This window comes from Hydra viridissima, unplaced genomic scaffold (assembly GCF_058129835.1).
Source record: "Hydra viridissima isolate aposymbiotic clone 2 unplaced genomic scaffold, HvirCarnegie_v1 scaffold_11, whole genome shotgun sequence".
In the NCBI taxonomy this organism is placed as follows: Eukaryota; Metazoa; Cnidaria; class Hydrozoa; order Anthoathecata; family Hydridae; genus Hydra; species Hydra viridissima.
Window position 1 is genome coordinate 6,066,665 of NW_028324310.1, and position 17,005 is coordinate 6,083,669.

At 30.9% G+C, this 17,005-nt stretch overlaps 3 protein-coding genes and 1 long non-coding RNA gene across 6 annotated transcripts in view; 1 reads left to right on the forward strand and 3 right to left on the reverse strand.

Annotated features, from left to right (window-relative positions):
• The window catches only part of LOC145190865 (uncharacterized), a 44,555-nt gene extending 29,625 nt beyond the window's left edge, over positions 1 to 14,930 (reverse strand). Inside the window, exons 1-4 of one of the 3 annotated variants that reach the window (XM_090067695.1) lie at positions 14,794 to 14,930; positions 7,542 to 7,692; positions 5,251 to 5,332; positions 3,802 to 3,875 (exon numbers count right to left, since the gene is read on the reverse strand). In XM_090067695.1, coding sequence (XP_089923821.1) covers positions 3,802 to 3,875; positions 5,251 to 5,332; positions 7,542 to 7,692; positions 14,794 to 14,833 — 347 coding nt within the window. In that variant the 5' untranslated portion in view covers positions 14,834 to 14,930. Of the gene's footprint in view, positions 1 to 3,801; positions 3,876 to 4,370; positions 4,434 to 5,250; positions 5,333 to 7,541; positions 7,693 to 14,793 lie in introns of those variants that run through there. The other 2 variants (XM_090067696.1, XM_090067698.1) reach the window with 2 other exon arrangements.
• LOC145201675 (uncharacterized) lies at positions 62 to 2,472 on the reverse strand. Its single transcript, XM_090067694.1, has 2 exons — positions 1,738 to 2,472; positions 62 to 1,666 (listed from the first exon to the last, which is right to left on the reverse strand). Exons 1-2 carry the CDS (start codon positions 1,754 to 1,756, stop codon positions 288 to 290), a joined length of 1,398 nt encoding a protein of 465 aa, XP_089923820.1. The 5' UTR covers positions 1,757 to 2,472; the 3' UTR covers positions 62 to 287.
• Positions 11,618 to 14,873, forward strand: LOC149881902 (uncharacterized). The gene is made up of 2 exons (XR_016445282.1): positions 11,618 to 14,308; positions 14,385 to 14,873. It is a non-coding gene; the product is annotated as an uncharacterized LOC149881902 (long non-coding RNA).
• Positions 14,931 to 16,063: 1,133 nt separating the features above from the next.
• On the reverse strand, positions 16,064 to 17,005 carry LOC149881903 (uncharacterized). The gene has a single exon (XM_090065861.1). The coding sequence runs from the start codon at positions 17,003 to 17,005 to the stop codon at positions 16,064 to 16,066; it is 942 nt and encodes a 313-aa protein (XP_089921987.1).

Consider the following 17,005-nt stretch of genomic DNA (forward strand, 5'->3'; position numbering starts at 1 on the left):
AAGACGTGTGGGGGGGGGGGGGTGAAAATGAAAAAAACAAATTTTACCGACAAGATTTTTTTTTTTTTTTTTAGAAGCCAAATTTCAGTTTTAACCGACATAAACCATAATTTTCGAGTTTTCCGTCAAAAACCGACAGAATATAGTACAAAATATAGGTTATTCCAATAAATATGAACTAGGGAAACAAAAAGACATTCTGAGAGTTTATCGTGTATCTAAAATGAAAATTATGCTTTAAAATAAATATTCTAATATAAGAAAAAATCATTCTAAAATGGCTTTTTTCACAAGCAATGTTTACTATTAAAGTCCACAAGGCAGCATTGCAACTTTTTACTGTATTCAGGATGATGGTTAGGTCGTTTGTACCTTTGCCAATGCACTTGAAAGTTGTGATGCATTGCCTCTGTTGCTTGTTCTGAGTAAAGTCCGAGAGCTTGGCCGTGTTTGTCAATGAAATCTTTCACATGAAAAAATACAGCATGAACCTTGGGTGTCACAGAAACATTTTGCAGTGCCACATAAGCCACTCTGAAAGCTTCAATTTTTTGTACATAACTTGGATCAAGAACGCATCCAAAACAGGCAGACACTACTGCATTGAATTTTCGAAATACATCAACTAATGGTATTGCAGCATAGCATGAGTGTTTCTCGACAGTAGATTGAAGAAGATCAATATTTTTTAGCAGCTTCCTGCACTCATTTCCTGCAAAATGCCCTCCATGATAAGGCTGTTGTTTAATGTGCAGTGAATCAGTCCAAAGAGTTCCTTGAGGGAAAACTTTTAGTAGGGCAGCAAAGAGATGATTGAAAACACCAATAAGGAGATGCAACTCCATTGGCGGTATGAAGTCCAAAACTAATGTGCCACCAGCAAGATCAAATACAGGAGAATGAACAACATTCATGTAATCACGAGCTCTTTTGATGTTTGATCCTGCTGCATTGAAAAGTGAGACATTCTGATCAAGAGATTGGAAAGTTCTTAATTTTCCTTGATTTAAAAGGTCCGTTGCACTTGACTCACACCAGGTGCAGGGGTGTGCACTTGAGTGTGCTTGGAGACCACAAATTATATTTGCCAGTTTTAGGTCACAGGACAAAACAAAATCTTGGTCTCTCATATTGATCAATTCGAAAATTTGAGACACATTTGAGTAGTTTTCTTGCAGGTCCTCAGAGACAGCAATAATAAGTTGCCGCTTAACTCCAGTGTCCTTGAAAAACTTGTTTGTGCAATTGAGTTTTGCTGGGGGAGTGTTAGGTTCACGATTTAATTCACTAATTCCAAGGCTTACTTTCAGGAATCCTCCCCCACCGTCAATTCCAATTTTCACAATATGATTGTTTGATGTGCTTCTCATAGAAATGAGTTCATTTTTAAGCTCTTTGAAGTCCTTGCAATGAATGACAGTCCTTCCACATCCAGCATGATCTTTAATCAATGAACTCGTGAAATGGTGAGAAAGCTGCTTACTAACTGCATCAAATTTTACAGCATAGTTTTTCTCAACAATATGTTGTGAAGTTGACTGATTAATTGTAGCAGCTAGTCTCTTGATGCCATTGTTTGAAAGCCCTGTGTTTGCCTGAACTTGAACAAGTTCTTTTATACTAATTGATGGGTTTGGAGGAAATAGTTTTCTAGCTGATGAGGAACCTAAAATAAATGCAGATATTGTTTAATTTCGAAATTTCTAAAATATCTTTTCATGAAAGTTAAACTTTTACCTGGCATTATTGGAAGCATTCTTCCACCTTGTGGTTGACTCAATCGAACAGTGCCATGTGGAGAAGAATCCTTACTTGAAACAACAAGAGCAGCAACTCGTTCAGATGCAACAGGATCCTTGGTTGCAACAGCAACAAGGTTATTTCGCAAAGTGCCCTTTGTGCAATGATGAGGTAATCCTCTTCCAATAATTGAAAAACAGTCAGAGCATCGTTTTTGGACAGTTGAAGATGGAGTATTTTGTGCTGAGCTCTGCAAAAGCTGAGTTTTCTGTTGACCATTATTTCTCAGTTTTCCAACAGAACAAATCAAACAGTCACATTGTGTGTCTCTAGTTTGAGGTCGAATTTTTATAGTCTCAAAATTGTAAAGTGATGGGAAATTGATGTTCTCCAGAATCCTTTCTTCTTAAACAAGAACGACACTTTTCACAAATTCCAAGTGGAACTTTGTCATTACTAAAATCGATCCTCTCATTGAGTATTGTTTGGCATTTTTCTTTTAGGAAAGGTGTCAGTTCCCTCTGACATTTACTGAAGCAAAGAAAACAGACAGTTTTCCTGCAGTCTTGGTGGTTTTTTGCTGTATTCGGCATTTCTTTGTAAAATTAGATGTGCGCAGTTTTGCTCTCGTGAATAAAGCAAATAAATCATGCCTTTTCCCTAAATTTTTATTTTCCCGAAATTTTCCCGAAATTCAAAAACTGTCTTATTTTCACAGTTAAAAATAATTTTTATGAAAAGTTAAACAGAAAAACAGAAGAATAAAAAAATATTATATTTGTTTGGTAATAAAGGAAGCTTATCTTCTTGATATCTTTTAATTTTTCAACTTTTTTTTATGTTTTCATAAAACATAATGCTCTTTATGCTACAGTATGTTTGTTTACTTGAATTTAAAATTATATCTTACTGTAAAAATGCAAAACAAGCTGTCATTTCGAATGTGTGTGTAATCAATAAATTCAGAAAATTTAAACATCAATAACTTGCCAGGATGTTGTAATCTGATTTTAATACTTATATCCAAGTGATTCCCATAGTGTGGGCTATCATTCCACAAAAGGGTTTTCTCGGGTCAGAAAGTCAAGGTTAGAACCCATTTTATAACACTGTGACTAGTCAAAAGCTAGAATTAAGAAAGGATCAGAAAGCAAAGTCAAACGCCAGGATTAGGAAACACTTGTTTCCCCAAGTGCCAAAGAAAAAAGATTTGAAATGTCAACTCCCTGAAGGCTGATATCAAGAAGGAGTGGGACAAGATGCCTAAGGACTATACTTAGACCACCCGTTCCAGGTTCAGGACTTGACTTGAAGCTATATTTGATCTGAAGGAGGACATATTGAATAAAAATGTGGTAAATGTAATTCTAAACACTTTTTAATAATTTAAGTAATTTTTTTTGTTTGGCTTTAAGTTTTCATGCTAAATTATTTTTGTCAAAAAAAAAAAAAAAAATTTTACAAAAATTTCAGTCCCATAGGGTACTTTATATAAGTACTCTATGGGACTGAAATTTTTGTAAAATTTTACATAAGTAATACATAAGTAATCTTTTTTGAAAATCTAAGGATGAACACCCCCAGCAAACCAGATGTGTTTGATTGAAAATGTTTCAAAGCACTTCTTAAACTTTTCAGTAGCAGCTCCACCAGCACCTTAAACATGTTTAAAGTGCTCCCACACAAATCCACGATTATGAGGCATTATCAAACTTTACTATCTTTTATGATTTTATTGACTGAAAATAATGATCAAAACAATAATGAACAATTTTTCATCTTTTGCTATCATAAGATTGGAAATGATATCTGTTACAATGATCAGATGAAACCATATTATAAGGTTAAACTTTTCAGCTTATTTTAGTTGCCTTGCAACTATTTCTCTCATATATTCTTAAAAAAAACTTTTCAATACTTTAACTATTTAAAATTGTTTTTTATTAATACTACTAGAAGTTTTTTATGTAATACTTGAATTTTCTTGTTTAAAAAAAAACATGCACTTAAACAATACAAATAAATTTTAAAAAAGTGAAAAAAAAGAGTAAAAATTCATACCAAACCTTTTCCAAATTTGAATATTGTGATTTCAAATGAATTCCGATCATCTGAAGTGTCTCATTAATACTTGTCTAAAGTTAAATTTCAAATTTAAATTGTCACTTCTTTATTAAGTAAGGGTATTGCAACAAAAAATTTTAAAAAATAGTGTTTATTTTTTAGTAATTAATTAAGAAATATGGAAGAGATTCAATAAAATACTAGTAGTATCAAAACACTGCTGTCTAAATAGTTTTATATTTTATTCAAATTAAAGGTTGGTCACTTAACATTTTGACACAATATATCTTTGAACTTAGTGCTATTAAAATAACAAAAAAATTATTAGAGCTATCATTAATCAATTGCCAAAATTATGTTAAACTGTCTAAAGCTATTATACTTCAAAAATTAACCATGTCATTAAATGATAAAAACAGATTCTAATTTGTCTTTAATATTGACCCCAACAGGTTGTAAGTGCAACTTTGTTCAATTGAAAATTTATGGGCTTTTGTGAAGACAAAATTGAAAATGAATGGTGAGGCATCAAAGAGCATTACCACAATCAAATTAAAGTAGCTTACATAGGATTATACTATAAGCTTAGTTTTCTTCTGACAGACCATTGTCGCATGATGAAACAGTTTCTAAATTAAATGAACTAAGAATTATTCATCAGATATGAGAGCTATTTGTTCATGAGTTTCTTTTGCTTTCCAGAATGTTCACCAACACAAATGTAAAAATTGCTTTTACAAATATAAATATTGCTTTTCAATTTATGAGACAAGTTGTGAAATTATCTGCAGTCAATAATGGGACAGGAACATTTGTTGTCTCTTAGACTTCTTTCAATTGAAAACAATTTAATGTGAGAAATATTATTTGAAGATGTTATTTGTGACTTTTGCTTATACTTATGCAATTTAGTCTATAACTTAACTAAAATTTCAAATCCTATTTTATTATCTCATTAACAAATAAATGATTTAGGTCCTTTTTCATCTCTGTACAAAAGTCTTACTGTGTTTCTCTTAGGTTACTTTTTAGCTAATAGTAAGAAGTATTAATTCCTTTGGCTAGCACTTTTTTAAATTATATTTTAATGGTGAGCTTAACTTTTACGTTAAGAAATTAGTTATTCAAATAGAAATTTGAATAACTAATTTCTTAACGTAAAAGGTTTCCTTCTACTCCCTAAAAGTCTTTTGAGGAAGATAAAGTTTCCATATAAGAAGAAGGAGATAAAGAAGAAGGGAAGGGGAAGGACAGGTGTATTGACATACAAGCATATCATGCTATAAGTAAATATACAATTTGAACAAGAAGTTTGTTATGTGATTCATTCCCTAATTTAATCTGATTTACTGATAAGGTATTATTGAATAAGAAAAAAATTTGATTCAAAGGAGGACAAAATAAACAAGTATGCCTAGTGAAGCGTACTGAAATTGAAAAACCTACCTGACACAATGTACTTTCGGATGATTCTTCTTTATAACTAACAGAACTTTGTGGATCTTGTACATTAAAAAAGTGTGTTTTTCTAAAAAAAAAAGTAACCACAGTTTTTTTCAAAGATAGATATCTTTTCAGACAAATCTCTTCAGACAGACTGTGCCATAATAAATATTTCAGTATAATGAATTATGCTAGCATCTATTCTCATGTGGAAAATCTAACTTATGTTGTCAACCACTTAAAGAGGTATCTCTTTTTGTTTTATCCTGATTCACTGCAGTCAATGACTTATTAACAGTGTCTGCAGTATCATTAACAAACTTTTACTGTCTATACTGAATTACTTTAAAACCATCAAATTGAAAATATCAAGTAAATTTGCATACCACATGCTTGGATGTTATTGTTTAAAGTCAACAGGAATGTCTAGTGTAGAAGAACATTTTAGCAGAAGTTGCATTGAAATCTGGTTACTGCTAAAGGAATTGATTAAGGAATTTAACATTTTCATCAGAAGAAGCATTATTAAATGATAGACCAGCCAACTAGGTACTCTAATATCAAGACAGCCTTGAAATGCTCTTTATTGCAGCAGCACAGAGTGTTTGAACCATCCCAGTTTTTTCTGTAAAGCTGACACTCAATATTTTACAATAATTTTCTTTAAATACAGCCATCAAACAAGTAGGCTAATAAATAAAACACATGACAGAATGGTATGTCTCTCAAAGGCTTCTAATTAAAGCTGACAACTTGCTGTGTTAATGAGTTTACCAAGTTTTTATGCAAGATTATGTTTGGTGCCTTTGGTTGGTCAGTAACAATTCACTGTATTTGATATCTATAACTCTGCTTTTCATTGAGTTTACCAAAAATAATGATCCTTAGTGTGCTCAAAGAATTAAGATTAACACTAGTTTTTTTTATGTAAAACATCTGCAAGTTTGTTACTATTTGAAATTTATTTCATCTCCACATGAGCATAAATGACTGATAATAGAAGAAATAAAAAAAATGGAAATTTAAAATAAATTGACAAAATAGCCTACCAAAAATGTGCAACCAAAAAAACTATTTATAGAATTTTTTTAAAAATTTATTTTTTAGATTTAAAATAAGATCTTTTAAAGATTATGAAAAAGCATTATGAAAAGTTAAAACCTTTATATTTAAGATGTTCAAAGATCTAGTGACCTTTTCTCAAGATAGTTGTAAAATTTACACTGGATGTAATACTGCTTCAAGGGATAATGGAGCAGGGCAAAATAATATCAGGGCATAAAGGAGCAGATACACTGGATGTAATACTGCTTCAGGGGATAATAGAGCAAGGCAAATTGCTAGAAACTTCATGATGATAAGTTTGAAATAGATTTTCTGGCAGATAGCTACCATCTGCCAGGAAATCTCTTTCAACAATCTCACTTTAAAGAAACTGCAGATACCTACAGAATTATTTGATAGAGGAACAAAGCAGCTGTTCAAGACTTCAGATAAATGTGGCTAGTAAAATTTACTGGCTACATTTTTCTTAAGTCTTAAACAGCTACTTTGTTAAAAACCTTTTCTTTTTTTTTTATTTCCAATAATTCTATTCTTCGAGGTATCATAGAAATAACATATTAACAAAAAGTTTTCACTTGAAAAACATGATGAGCAAGATCAGAAAATATCAAAACAATTTGTACCAGTTGTACCTAATCAAAGACCAATTGAAACTATCAGGACAAGTGAAAGGACAAACAATATAACAAGAAAAGTGACACAATATATAAACTTGAGAGCTTAGAAAAGAATTTCAAAGCTTAGAAAAAGTGGTGCTAACCTGTTTCTTAATTTTAGGCAAAAAATGTGCAAATAGTGATCATTAAAGCCAGTAGTTTGAAATAAATTTAACAAACATTTTTGGGTTCTTTATATTTCAAAACTATTTTTTTATTTTCTTAGAGTTTATTAACCTTTGAGCATTGCAAAACTAAACCTTGACCATGCTATAATCAAGCTTGCTCAAGTATCTAATCGTAATAATCTTAAGGGGCCAATTTATGCATGAATATATACAAGCAGTAGATACTCAATTAAACTTAAGAGATCTCTTGTGAACATTAATATAAATAATTGACTCGATGTTGTCTTAGCTTATCAAAGCTTTGAGTTCTTTGGTCTCTAAACTAAAAAAGTAGAAATTTGTTTATTTTGAAAATATGGCTTACAACAAATAAAAGAAAAAAGGAAGGAAAGCATTTTTAAGTAACTAATAAACAAACAAGAAAATCTACTGATTTTTTCCATACTTTAAATGTGCCTCCAGTTTTTGCCTCAGTCTTTTTGACACTTGATTGATTTGCACGATACATAATGCAATCCTATTAAACCAACAATTCAGAATACTAAAGTAAGAGTTTTTTTGATCTATTTTTGAAAACTCTCTTTGTATTTCAGTTTCTAAAAGAAAAAGAGCTAGTTAACAGTAAAAAGTTGTTCTGACATTTTAATATTATTTGCTTCAATTTTTAAACTATTTAGACAAATACTCTATGCTTTTTTCTATTTCTGTTAAGAAAATAAAATATATGATGGTACATTTTCTTTCTGTTTGAATTCGGGAATGTGAAGACTCTGATGCCTTTTTAAGTTGACTCTTATGTACTAAATTAAAGCAAACTTTTTTTATAAAAAATTCAGAAAAGATAAAGTCTTATTTAAATTATTCTTTTTAAAATTAATTAACTAGTATTGTATAACTAGATAAAAATTTTGTAAACCAAAAACATTGTTTACAATGTCACAAATGACTTTTGGCTTTTGAGTACATAGAACTCAAAAATGACATCAATTTCTCAAAACAAATAAAAAAATTTTTTTTAAAACACTCTGTAGTTTTACAAAAATAAAAAAAAAAGGCTTGAAAAAACATTTTAAATGATAACAGCAAATAGAAATGTGTAATTATCTATTATTGTAGTTTTCAAACTAACTATAAAATAAAATAAAAATTTAAAATTGAATTGTTAAATGTATATATATTTTAAATGTCTTCACCTTAAATAACTTGCGTAGAGCAGCCAGAATGTTCAGTCTTTTTGAAAAAAATAGTATCTTATCATCTAGATATACCAACTTAAATACATCTTTTATACATGCCTCACATGAGTTACATGAAGTCATTAAATCCAATTAATATATACTACTAATCTTAGTTAATAATTTTTTGTTTTTCAAGGTTCAAAGTTTGTTCCTTGTAAAGTATTCCAATCAATCCATCTTTGTGAAGATCCAATCCAAACCTTGACATTATTACTATCTACTTTCACACTTATCTTGTCTTTAAAGACAATTTACATTTTATATATTACAGAGAACTTTAAATGGTTTACTGTTTAATTTTGAACTTTTATTGCTCCTCATCAGTTTTTAATTAATTATTGATAAAGTGAACTTCTTTTACTACTATCATGCTAATTGTTTAGTAGCATAATAATAAGTGTAATAATATGATAACAGCATTCAAGTAAGTATTTAGTATCTTATTTGATTAAACTGCCCATAGTGTCTTATGGCATTTGCCAGAATTAGAATATAAACTTTTAATTTTTAATTAACAGTTAATAACTGTGTTTTAAGTACTTTGTCACTGCATTACTTGCCAAGCTACTAAAAAATTTATTTTAAGGTTAATGACATTTTGTCAGAACAAATACTTATTTACTTGAAGACTAAAACTTGATAAGCATCTTTAACTGTAGAGCAAATGCTCTGTCTACAACTGGCATAACTTTTGATTTTTTTTTTTTTTTTTACAACAAACTTGAAAACAGACCAGACAGCTAGGAAAAGACCGATGGAACTAATAGTGATGGCAACAACACACAGTGGGAAATTACAATCAGAAAAGTCATGTCTTCTAAATTTGAATTTAAAATTTTTATTTGATTAAGAACACTTTAAAACAGAAAAACCCAGAACATAAAGTCTCTTGGACATACTGCTATAAAGAAATGAAGCATTAATGTCAAAACATTTGGTCAAATTGGTATGTCAGGGTTTACAAAAGTTAGTTTTTAAAGTGGTATGTTAATATATAATGTAATTATTTTTTCCAGATATATGTATATTGTTGAAAAGGGCTTTAAGTGTACTTAAAATTATTTCTAAAATATTGAAAAATTTCACTGGAAGTTCAAAATTTGACAATTTCTCCAAAAATATAGTCCAAAGCTACTAAATTTCCACTGAAAACAAGGAGTTTGAAAATTTAGTGTTGATTTGCAGTTGGGGAATAGATGGAAGTTCCAGTCAATCAGAAGTACAATCAGAAGTTTTCACAAAGTGGTAAACAGGATTCCGCCTTATTGGCTACAACAACAACGCCACTACAATTAGCAGCATACAATAATAGCAGCAATATTTTCTGGACAAACTTAATGGCTCAAAGTGTAGGGTTTTGCAGACCAATCATTTAGGAGTTTATTAAAGAATGTGAGGAAGTAGTTCTTAGAACAAAAGCAGACAGAAAAAAAAATGGCAGAAATATTTTTTTTTTTCCAAACGAAATTGTTAATACCTTTCCAACAAGGGGTCAATCATCAAAATAAGTCAAGCCATTCTCAAGTTTCTCATTGATTCTAGGATTTTTATAGTCCGATTTCTAAGCAATTTCAAAATTAGGAACTAAATTTCTAAGGAACTAAAGTAGTTAAAAGTTTCTATATTTTGCTGAGAAAATGTTAACAGTTATGCTTTCAAAAAATAACAAAAACTTGGTGATAGATCTTTTCACCAGATTGAATTGGAACTGGAACAAATTGACAATTCTAGCCGCAGCCATTGCTAAAGCAAATGTTGCAGATATTGAAAAAGGTGCACTATCTCATCTCTGTGCAAGAACTGAAAAAATAAGAAAGAAAGAAAACAAGAATTTAGGCCTAGTCACCAGTGTCAAATTGTGAAAGAAGAAATTTGTTTTTGTCTGCAATTAGAAAACATATCATATTTTTTATTCAATAAGCTTCTGTGTTAATAAACTATGATCATGTACTTTTCATGCATAGCATACAATGTACTTTTCATGGCCAAAAAAAGTTACAAAGCATACAACTTTTTGTGGCCAGGTTGTAGGATTTGCAGCACTTTACAATTTTCCATTTAACAACAGGTGTAAATTTTTCTTTTTTTATTTTTTTATACCTCAGTGCTGTTCTTATATTTCTCTTTATTAAAAAAATTTAAGTGGTTGGCATATCTTAATTTGTAGGATGTTTGCTAATAGGTTTTTTAATTATTTCTGGGTAGGACGTGACAATAGCTTAGCATACTATGTTTCTTGTAAGGGATTGCTGATGTAAAAGACACTTTGTTTTATTTATGCATTTACAAGTTTTTTCTTTTATCCACTTTTTTTCTATTCTCTTTGGCAACTACCATGATGTTTTGTCTCTGACTTTCAATATGACTGTCTGCTAGAAAATCTTGCACAAGACTAATACTTCTTGCAGAGCAGTCATTTGTGCACTGAATATTTGAAAGAAAAATCTTTAAAAAACTTAAAGCTGGGATGGAGATCGACAAATTTTCCATCAGAAATCCAAAACAATATCTTGTATATTAAGATCAAGTATGAAAAAAATATACCAGCTGTTTTTCCCAACAAACTCGTGCAATTGAGTGTTCCTGTTAATGATTATATCCATTATAATCTCTGGTTTCTTTTTTTCAAAATATAAAATATCTTCAGGATATGGATAGTTAATAAGTTTTTGTATCATTAAGAATTTCTCTTCATTAGTTACACCTGGATCTGCAAGTGATACAATAACAACACCTTCAGCCAAGTACCACATGTCTAAGAAGAGAATTTTTGAGACTTTTACCTAATTTTTTGTCTTCTCCCTCTATGCTTTCTGCTAATTTAATTGCTTTTAGATCATTAGATGGTGCCTGGATTATTATAGATGACTTCAGAAACCAAGGAATATAAAATATTGCTACAAAAGGTGCAATTTTGTTGACATCTATCTTCTCCACTGACATGAATTTAAGTTTTTTATGAGTTAGTTGAAGCATCAATAAATATATCCCATTTGCCATAAATCTAGCCTCATTAAGAGCGGGGTGTTGATGAAGGTTTTAATTTGGTACTTCGTTACCCAAATAAAAAGAACCAAGTTCAAATAATCTTACATAGTTTGTTCTTATCTCGGGAAAAAATTTCTGGGTAATGGCGTTTCCTAAGTATTCTTTAGCCTCTTGCGCAATCTGGTACAAGTAAGAATTGTTTTTGAAAATATTGAATTTAAATCGTCTAATGAGTTAATGTCTTTATTGCATATCTGAAAACTTTCAGGCCAATGTTTTTTAAAATTAGAAAACATTTTTTTTTTTTTTGGTGTCTTAGTCTTTCCTGTTAGTGCTTGCACTAAATGACTGATGTGTCTCTCATATATGTGTAGACGACATAAAAGCCACATAATGTGCTTTCTGACAACATACCTACTTATAAGTTCAACTCCTCCATTATGTGCACCAGTGTTTGAAGCAGTTGTGTCAGTACAAACAGCAAAAATGTTATTTTCAATTTCAAAATCTTTTAGTACCTTTATTATTTCTTTTGCTTGGTCTTTACCTTTAGATGAATTTGCCTGCAACACTCCTAGCAGAATATCACTACTATTATCATCCTCAGGGGCTGTCATGCTTACTGCCATCCTTTCCATTTTAACAAAAATATTATTTTTAAGATCCCATTCATTGCACAACTTACTATCAAAGTGAAGCAAGAGTTTCTTACCGATCAAAACATTTTTATAACTATTTCTAATTTCTTCACCTTTGCTTTTGATGGTATAAAATCTTTTTCTGTGGGCTCCTGATTTTGACTAGACAATATTTTCCAAATCATGCCCTGCATACTTCAGAATTGAAGAAAGAATTGCTGTATGACCCCTCACACTATAGACCCCTCACCTCCTCACGTTTATTATTTATTTCCATGTTAATATTTATATATCTAAAAAACATAAACTTTATTACTAACTGCTTTTAATATGTTTTATCTATTTTATATGGTATTAAAATACTTGCTTATTTATAAATTCAAAATAAATAAATGAGAAAGAAGTAGAAATGTATCATTTAGGTGAAAAACTATATAAAAAATTCAAAAATGCCTGTTTTTCAGTTTTTATACCTTACACTTCTGAGGGTCTACAAACCCTTAAATTTGGTAAAATTGCTTACTTTTATGCATATAACCAGGATATATTTCGAACCCAAAAATTTTTTTTTTTGGGACACCCTAATGTGAGTTTTTGATGTCTTTCATGCATATCATGCAACTGTAGATCACTCTGATGGAATTTCTTTTAAATATTTTGTGGAGGTTGTGGTTTAATGGAAATATTTTTGAAGTAAGAATACATCACTGTAGTTTTATAATTTTGTAACAGTTTTATTATTTTTGTTATATATTTCATGGCTGATGATTGCTGCAAGGCACGAAACTTTAGGCACCATACATAATTGCAATTTCTCCATTCTCCATGAACTTTTTTAGTATCAAAAAAAATAAGTCAGTGGTTATCCATTGAAAACAAACAACTTTACCACCGATAAGTGAAAAGCAAAGGGAAAGTGGGGTAAAGCTGCAAGTAAAAAAACTAGTGGGGTATTCAACAGGTAAAGCCTTGAAATAAACCAATATATATATTCTTTGAAAGTTAATGGGAAATGTCCATTTTTCTTAAAGAACTCATTTGAGCACTCGTATTAGACAGTGTAAATATTTTATACCATCTTTCCAGCCTAATCTATCAAGAGTTTGTTCTAATCTATTCACAAACTCTGCTTTAAGTTCCTCATTCTTCTTCAAAAGTTCAGGTACAAATGGATACTCAATGTTCAGTGAGTTGGTGCTATTAGCAAGTTCTTCATCTGATAAATTGTGATTGGTTGATATCCTTCTCCAAAAATAATCTGTGCAGTTGGGAACTACTCCATTCTTTTTCCCGCTTTTAATGCTGATTGTAACAATAATGATCATCTTTATTGAATTCCAGAAATTGTAATTAAAGAACTTTTGCAATTCCTACAGTAATAGATTACTGGACTAATAATAGATAGCATTTTAAATGCAATTGAGAGCATCCTGTTGTCAATGGAGAAGCATTACTGGTACCTAGAAAAGGTCTTGGTTCCATAAGCCCCCCCCCCCCTATATCCTGGAGCAAAAGATATTTAAATATTTAAAAACATCTCCAGCACTTTACGTAAGTAAAACCACCACCCAAAATGTAGCATTTAGAAAAAAACCTTCTAAAATAGGTTTAAAGGTCCCCACCAGTCTGAAGAATGATGAAAAAAATGTACATACATACATACATATCTTGCTCCAATTCTGCATCATTATTTCTTCAGCAAAGGATAAGAAAATGTTATAAAATGTCCTTATAGATAGCATTATTCAAATTTCTATTGATCTTGACCAATGAACTGACTCTGAAAAATTTTAGCTAATTTTTTTACCTTTAGCCTTTAGTGAATTTTTTTAGCAGCAATTTTTTTTTTGACATTTTCAGATGTTTTTATCAGTCTTCCACTACTTAGACAATCTACTAAACCATATCCACAACAGAATTTTACAGTAATAAGGTTCATGGTTGATTTAATTATTGCTAATAATGAAGCAATTTCACAAGAAGAATTTTGTTTCTTTGAAAATGTTCTTACTCTCAAAAGTTTTGGACTTGAGTATGTTGAGCCATGTCTATACTCCAATAACCTTCCAAACACTAAATGTAAACATTCAATGCATTATTACTCAGAAGATGAATCTTTTAACATCCTACTGCATCAATGTATAATACATGGCCAGAAACATTCTTTAAATTGAATATGAACAGTGCAGACTCAGAAAACCTGGGCCTCTAAATAATGCAAATTTCTACACAACATTCCTTACCTGAGATTAGAGAGATAAAAGAATTTAAAGGTTATGGCACTCTAAAACTATTACACTGAATGTTCACCTTGGTGACATTCAGTGTAACAGGATTTTCACACCTTGGTAACATCCAGTGTAAACCTGTTTTTTACACTGAATGTTACCAAGGTGTGAAAATCCTGTTTTATTCAATCCATAGGTTTTTTCTGGATGTAACTTTAAAACCATTTACTTTTTGGATGTAATTTTACCATCATAATAATTTTCTATTTCCATATAATTTCTTAGGACATGAAAGCTTTAAATTAGATGATAAGATACTTTGACCTCAAATCGAAGCTGGTTTGTAGATTTCTGGTCTTGTCTTATTTTGTGGTCTTGAACCTTTTTGTCGACAAGAGACATAAGTCTCTCATTGACACAGAGGTTCAAAGAAGATGCATTCAAATTTAAAGCCTGAGGCTTATGCTAACTTTAATTTTATTAAGCTTGATTTCAGTAAAAACTGATCAAAAAGAATTATTTTCTATGTTTAACCATGGAAGGTTTAACAAGAAAAAAAATTTAATATGTATATTTAGAATATCAGAATACATATTAGATTATACCTAACTCGCTAACTTGAAATTGCAGATTTGTTGTTGACATTTTTTCATTCAAGGTCTTTGTTAGTTAAGCAAATAAATCTACTAAAATAAAGTATATATCAGTTAGGTTTAAAAGCATAACTTCTGCAATTAGCAATAAACAGCTTCTTGGAGAAGAAGTTTGAAAAAAATATTTATGAATAACATTCCAATAAACATCAGTGTAACATTCCTTCAACTAAAAAAAAAGTTTCATTCTCGGGTGATTTAACCCTATATTGTGTAATGTTGCCAAATGATAGCACACCAGTAAAAGACATAACTTCAATTATTTTAAAATAATATCAACTTTACAGCGGTTTCTCGGTTGGCAGACGATCCCATGGCTCAGAATCACTGATCTCTATAATAACCAATGGGCGCTACTCCACTTTCTCCCCCCCCCCCCCTAATTTTATGATTGATTCTGATAGAGAATTTTATGCTGATTAAGAATCGTATAAAAACATGGGTCTCAAAATCAACGGAAAGTGCTCTAATCTGATGTCGAAAGTACAAAAATATACCACAAATCGCTAATATTCGCCATCTTGAATTCACTAACTTTACGGTTGATATTGTTTTTAACCGCAAAACATTGCCAGCCTGGTTTTTACTATAAGGAATTTTTTCTGGTTTAATATAGATAGCGATTCCACGGCTCAACGAAAAACATCTGACGTTTGACAAAAAACACGAAATTTTCTTTTTCTTTTCTTTTCTCTTTTTATAACAAGTATTTATTTATGTTTTTTTGAAGAATAGATTCTAAGGATTTGTATACAGAAATTATGTATATATATATCTATATTCCTTCGCATATTTTATGACGTTTTTTATTTTTATTTTCGCGACGTAAGAATCATTGTATATGTTTATTTGAATTATAAAAAAATCGTCTGGAATGGCTAATATAGACGCGTAAGTTCTTTCCAGAGCTATCAGGCAGACGATCGAGTTATAAAGTTATAAAACGTGTCGCTCTTGCGAAATTGCGATTCCTTCTTATGAAATTTAGTTTTGTAACAGAATTTACGATTATTTTTTCGGTTATTTTTTTTTTTTTTGTTATTAAAGAAAAAAATTAATTGGAAAGGCAAACTTTCATAGAGTAACAAAAAAGGGCTTTCTTAATGTTCTTTGCAAAAAATGTTCTTAATAATTTTGTGTGGCTATGAAAATAGCCGTTTTTTGATTTACACAACCTTAGGCATGAATTATAATGTATGTTACGTTTGATGCACACAGGATGTCAAACAGGATATGCTGTTAAAACTTGATCCCAAAAGTGAAAAAACCGGTGTTCGGAAAATCTCTGCATCCACATAAACTCGGATAAATAATCAGCTACCATTTCGCGATTAGTTGGCCCCATCATTGATTTGAATTTTGCTTTTGCTCGACACCACATAGCTTCCACGTGATTTGTTGTTACACCTGTCTGTGGATCTACAAAGTTGAGGGTGTGGTTAACGGTACCATGTAAATATGCTGGAGCTTGCAAATCATTATATGCTCTCCACATGTCACTCCAGACAATAGAGCCAGGAAGTATCCATTGATGTATGATAGGAATTAATGTTGCAGCATCGCGGTTCTGGACAGGAATCAAAAAGCCTTTCTTCGTTGCAGGTTCATACCCACCAAATATCCACTGCTGCGGGATTATTCTACCAACTTGATATTTTCTTCGACAAAAAACAGATTCATCTATTTCAACAATGCACCCTGGACCGCCTATTGGATCAGGGTTATTGAGGAAATATGAAACGCAAATGTCTCTGCAAAATTGATTCCAATCAACAATGGTGCTGTCGTTTCCGATATTTAACTCTTGCCTTAAATCACTTATTGATAATCCCCGGCTCTTACCTGCACTTCTACTCCAAGCGTAAGTTAAGCCCAATATTTGCCACAATTGTAGGTGAGATTTCTCAAAGAAGCTGCCTTTTCTAATGTTGAAGGTTCTTTTGCAGCGCTTGACTGGACATCTCCAAATAACTTGATCAACTGACCCATTCTTTGTTTGCTGTGTGCAGGGCACGTTACATACACTATAATTCATGCTTTCAGCGAGTAAACCATAAGTTCTGCACCAGTGAATTGTAGCTTCGATATCGTATTTGAATTTTGCTCCTATTTCTGTCAAAGAAAGTGAGTCAAAAACGTCTATTGTTGGTCTTCGAAGAGCCAT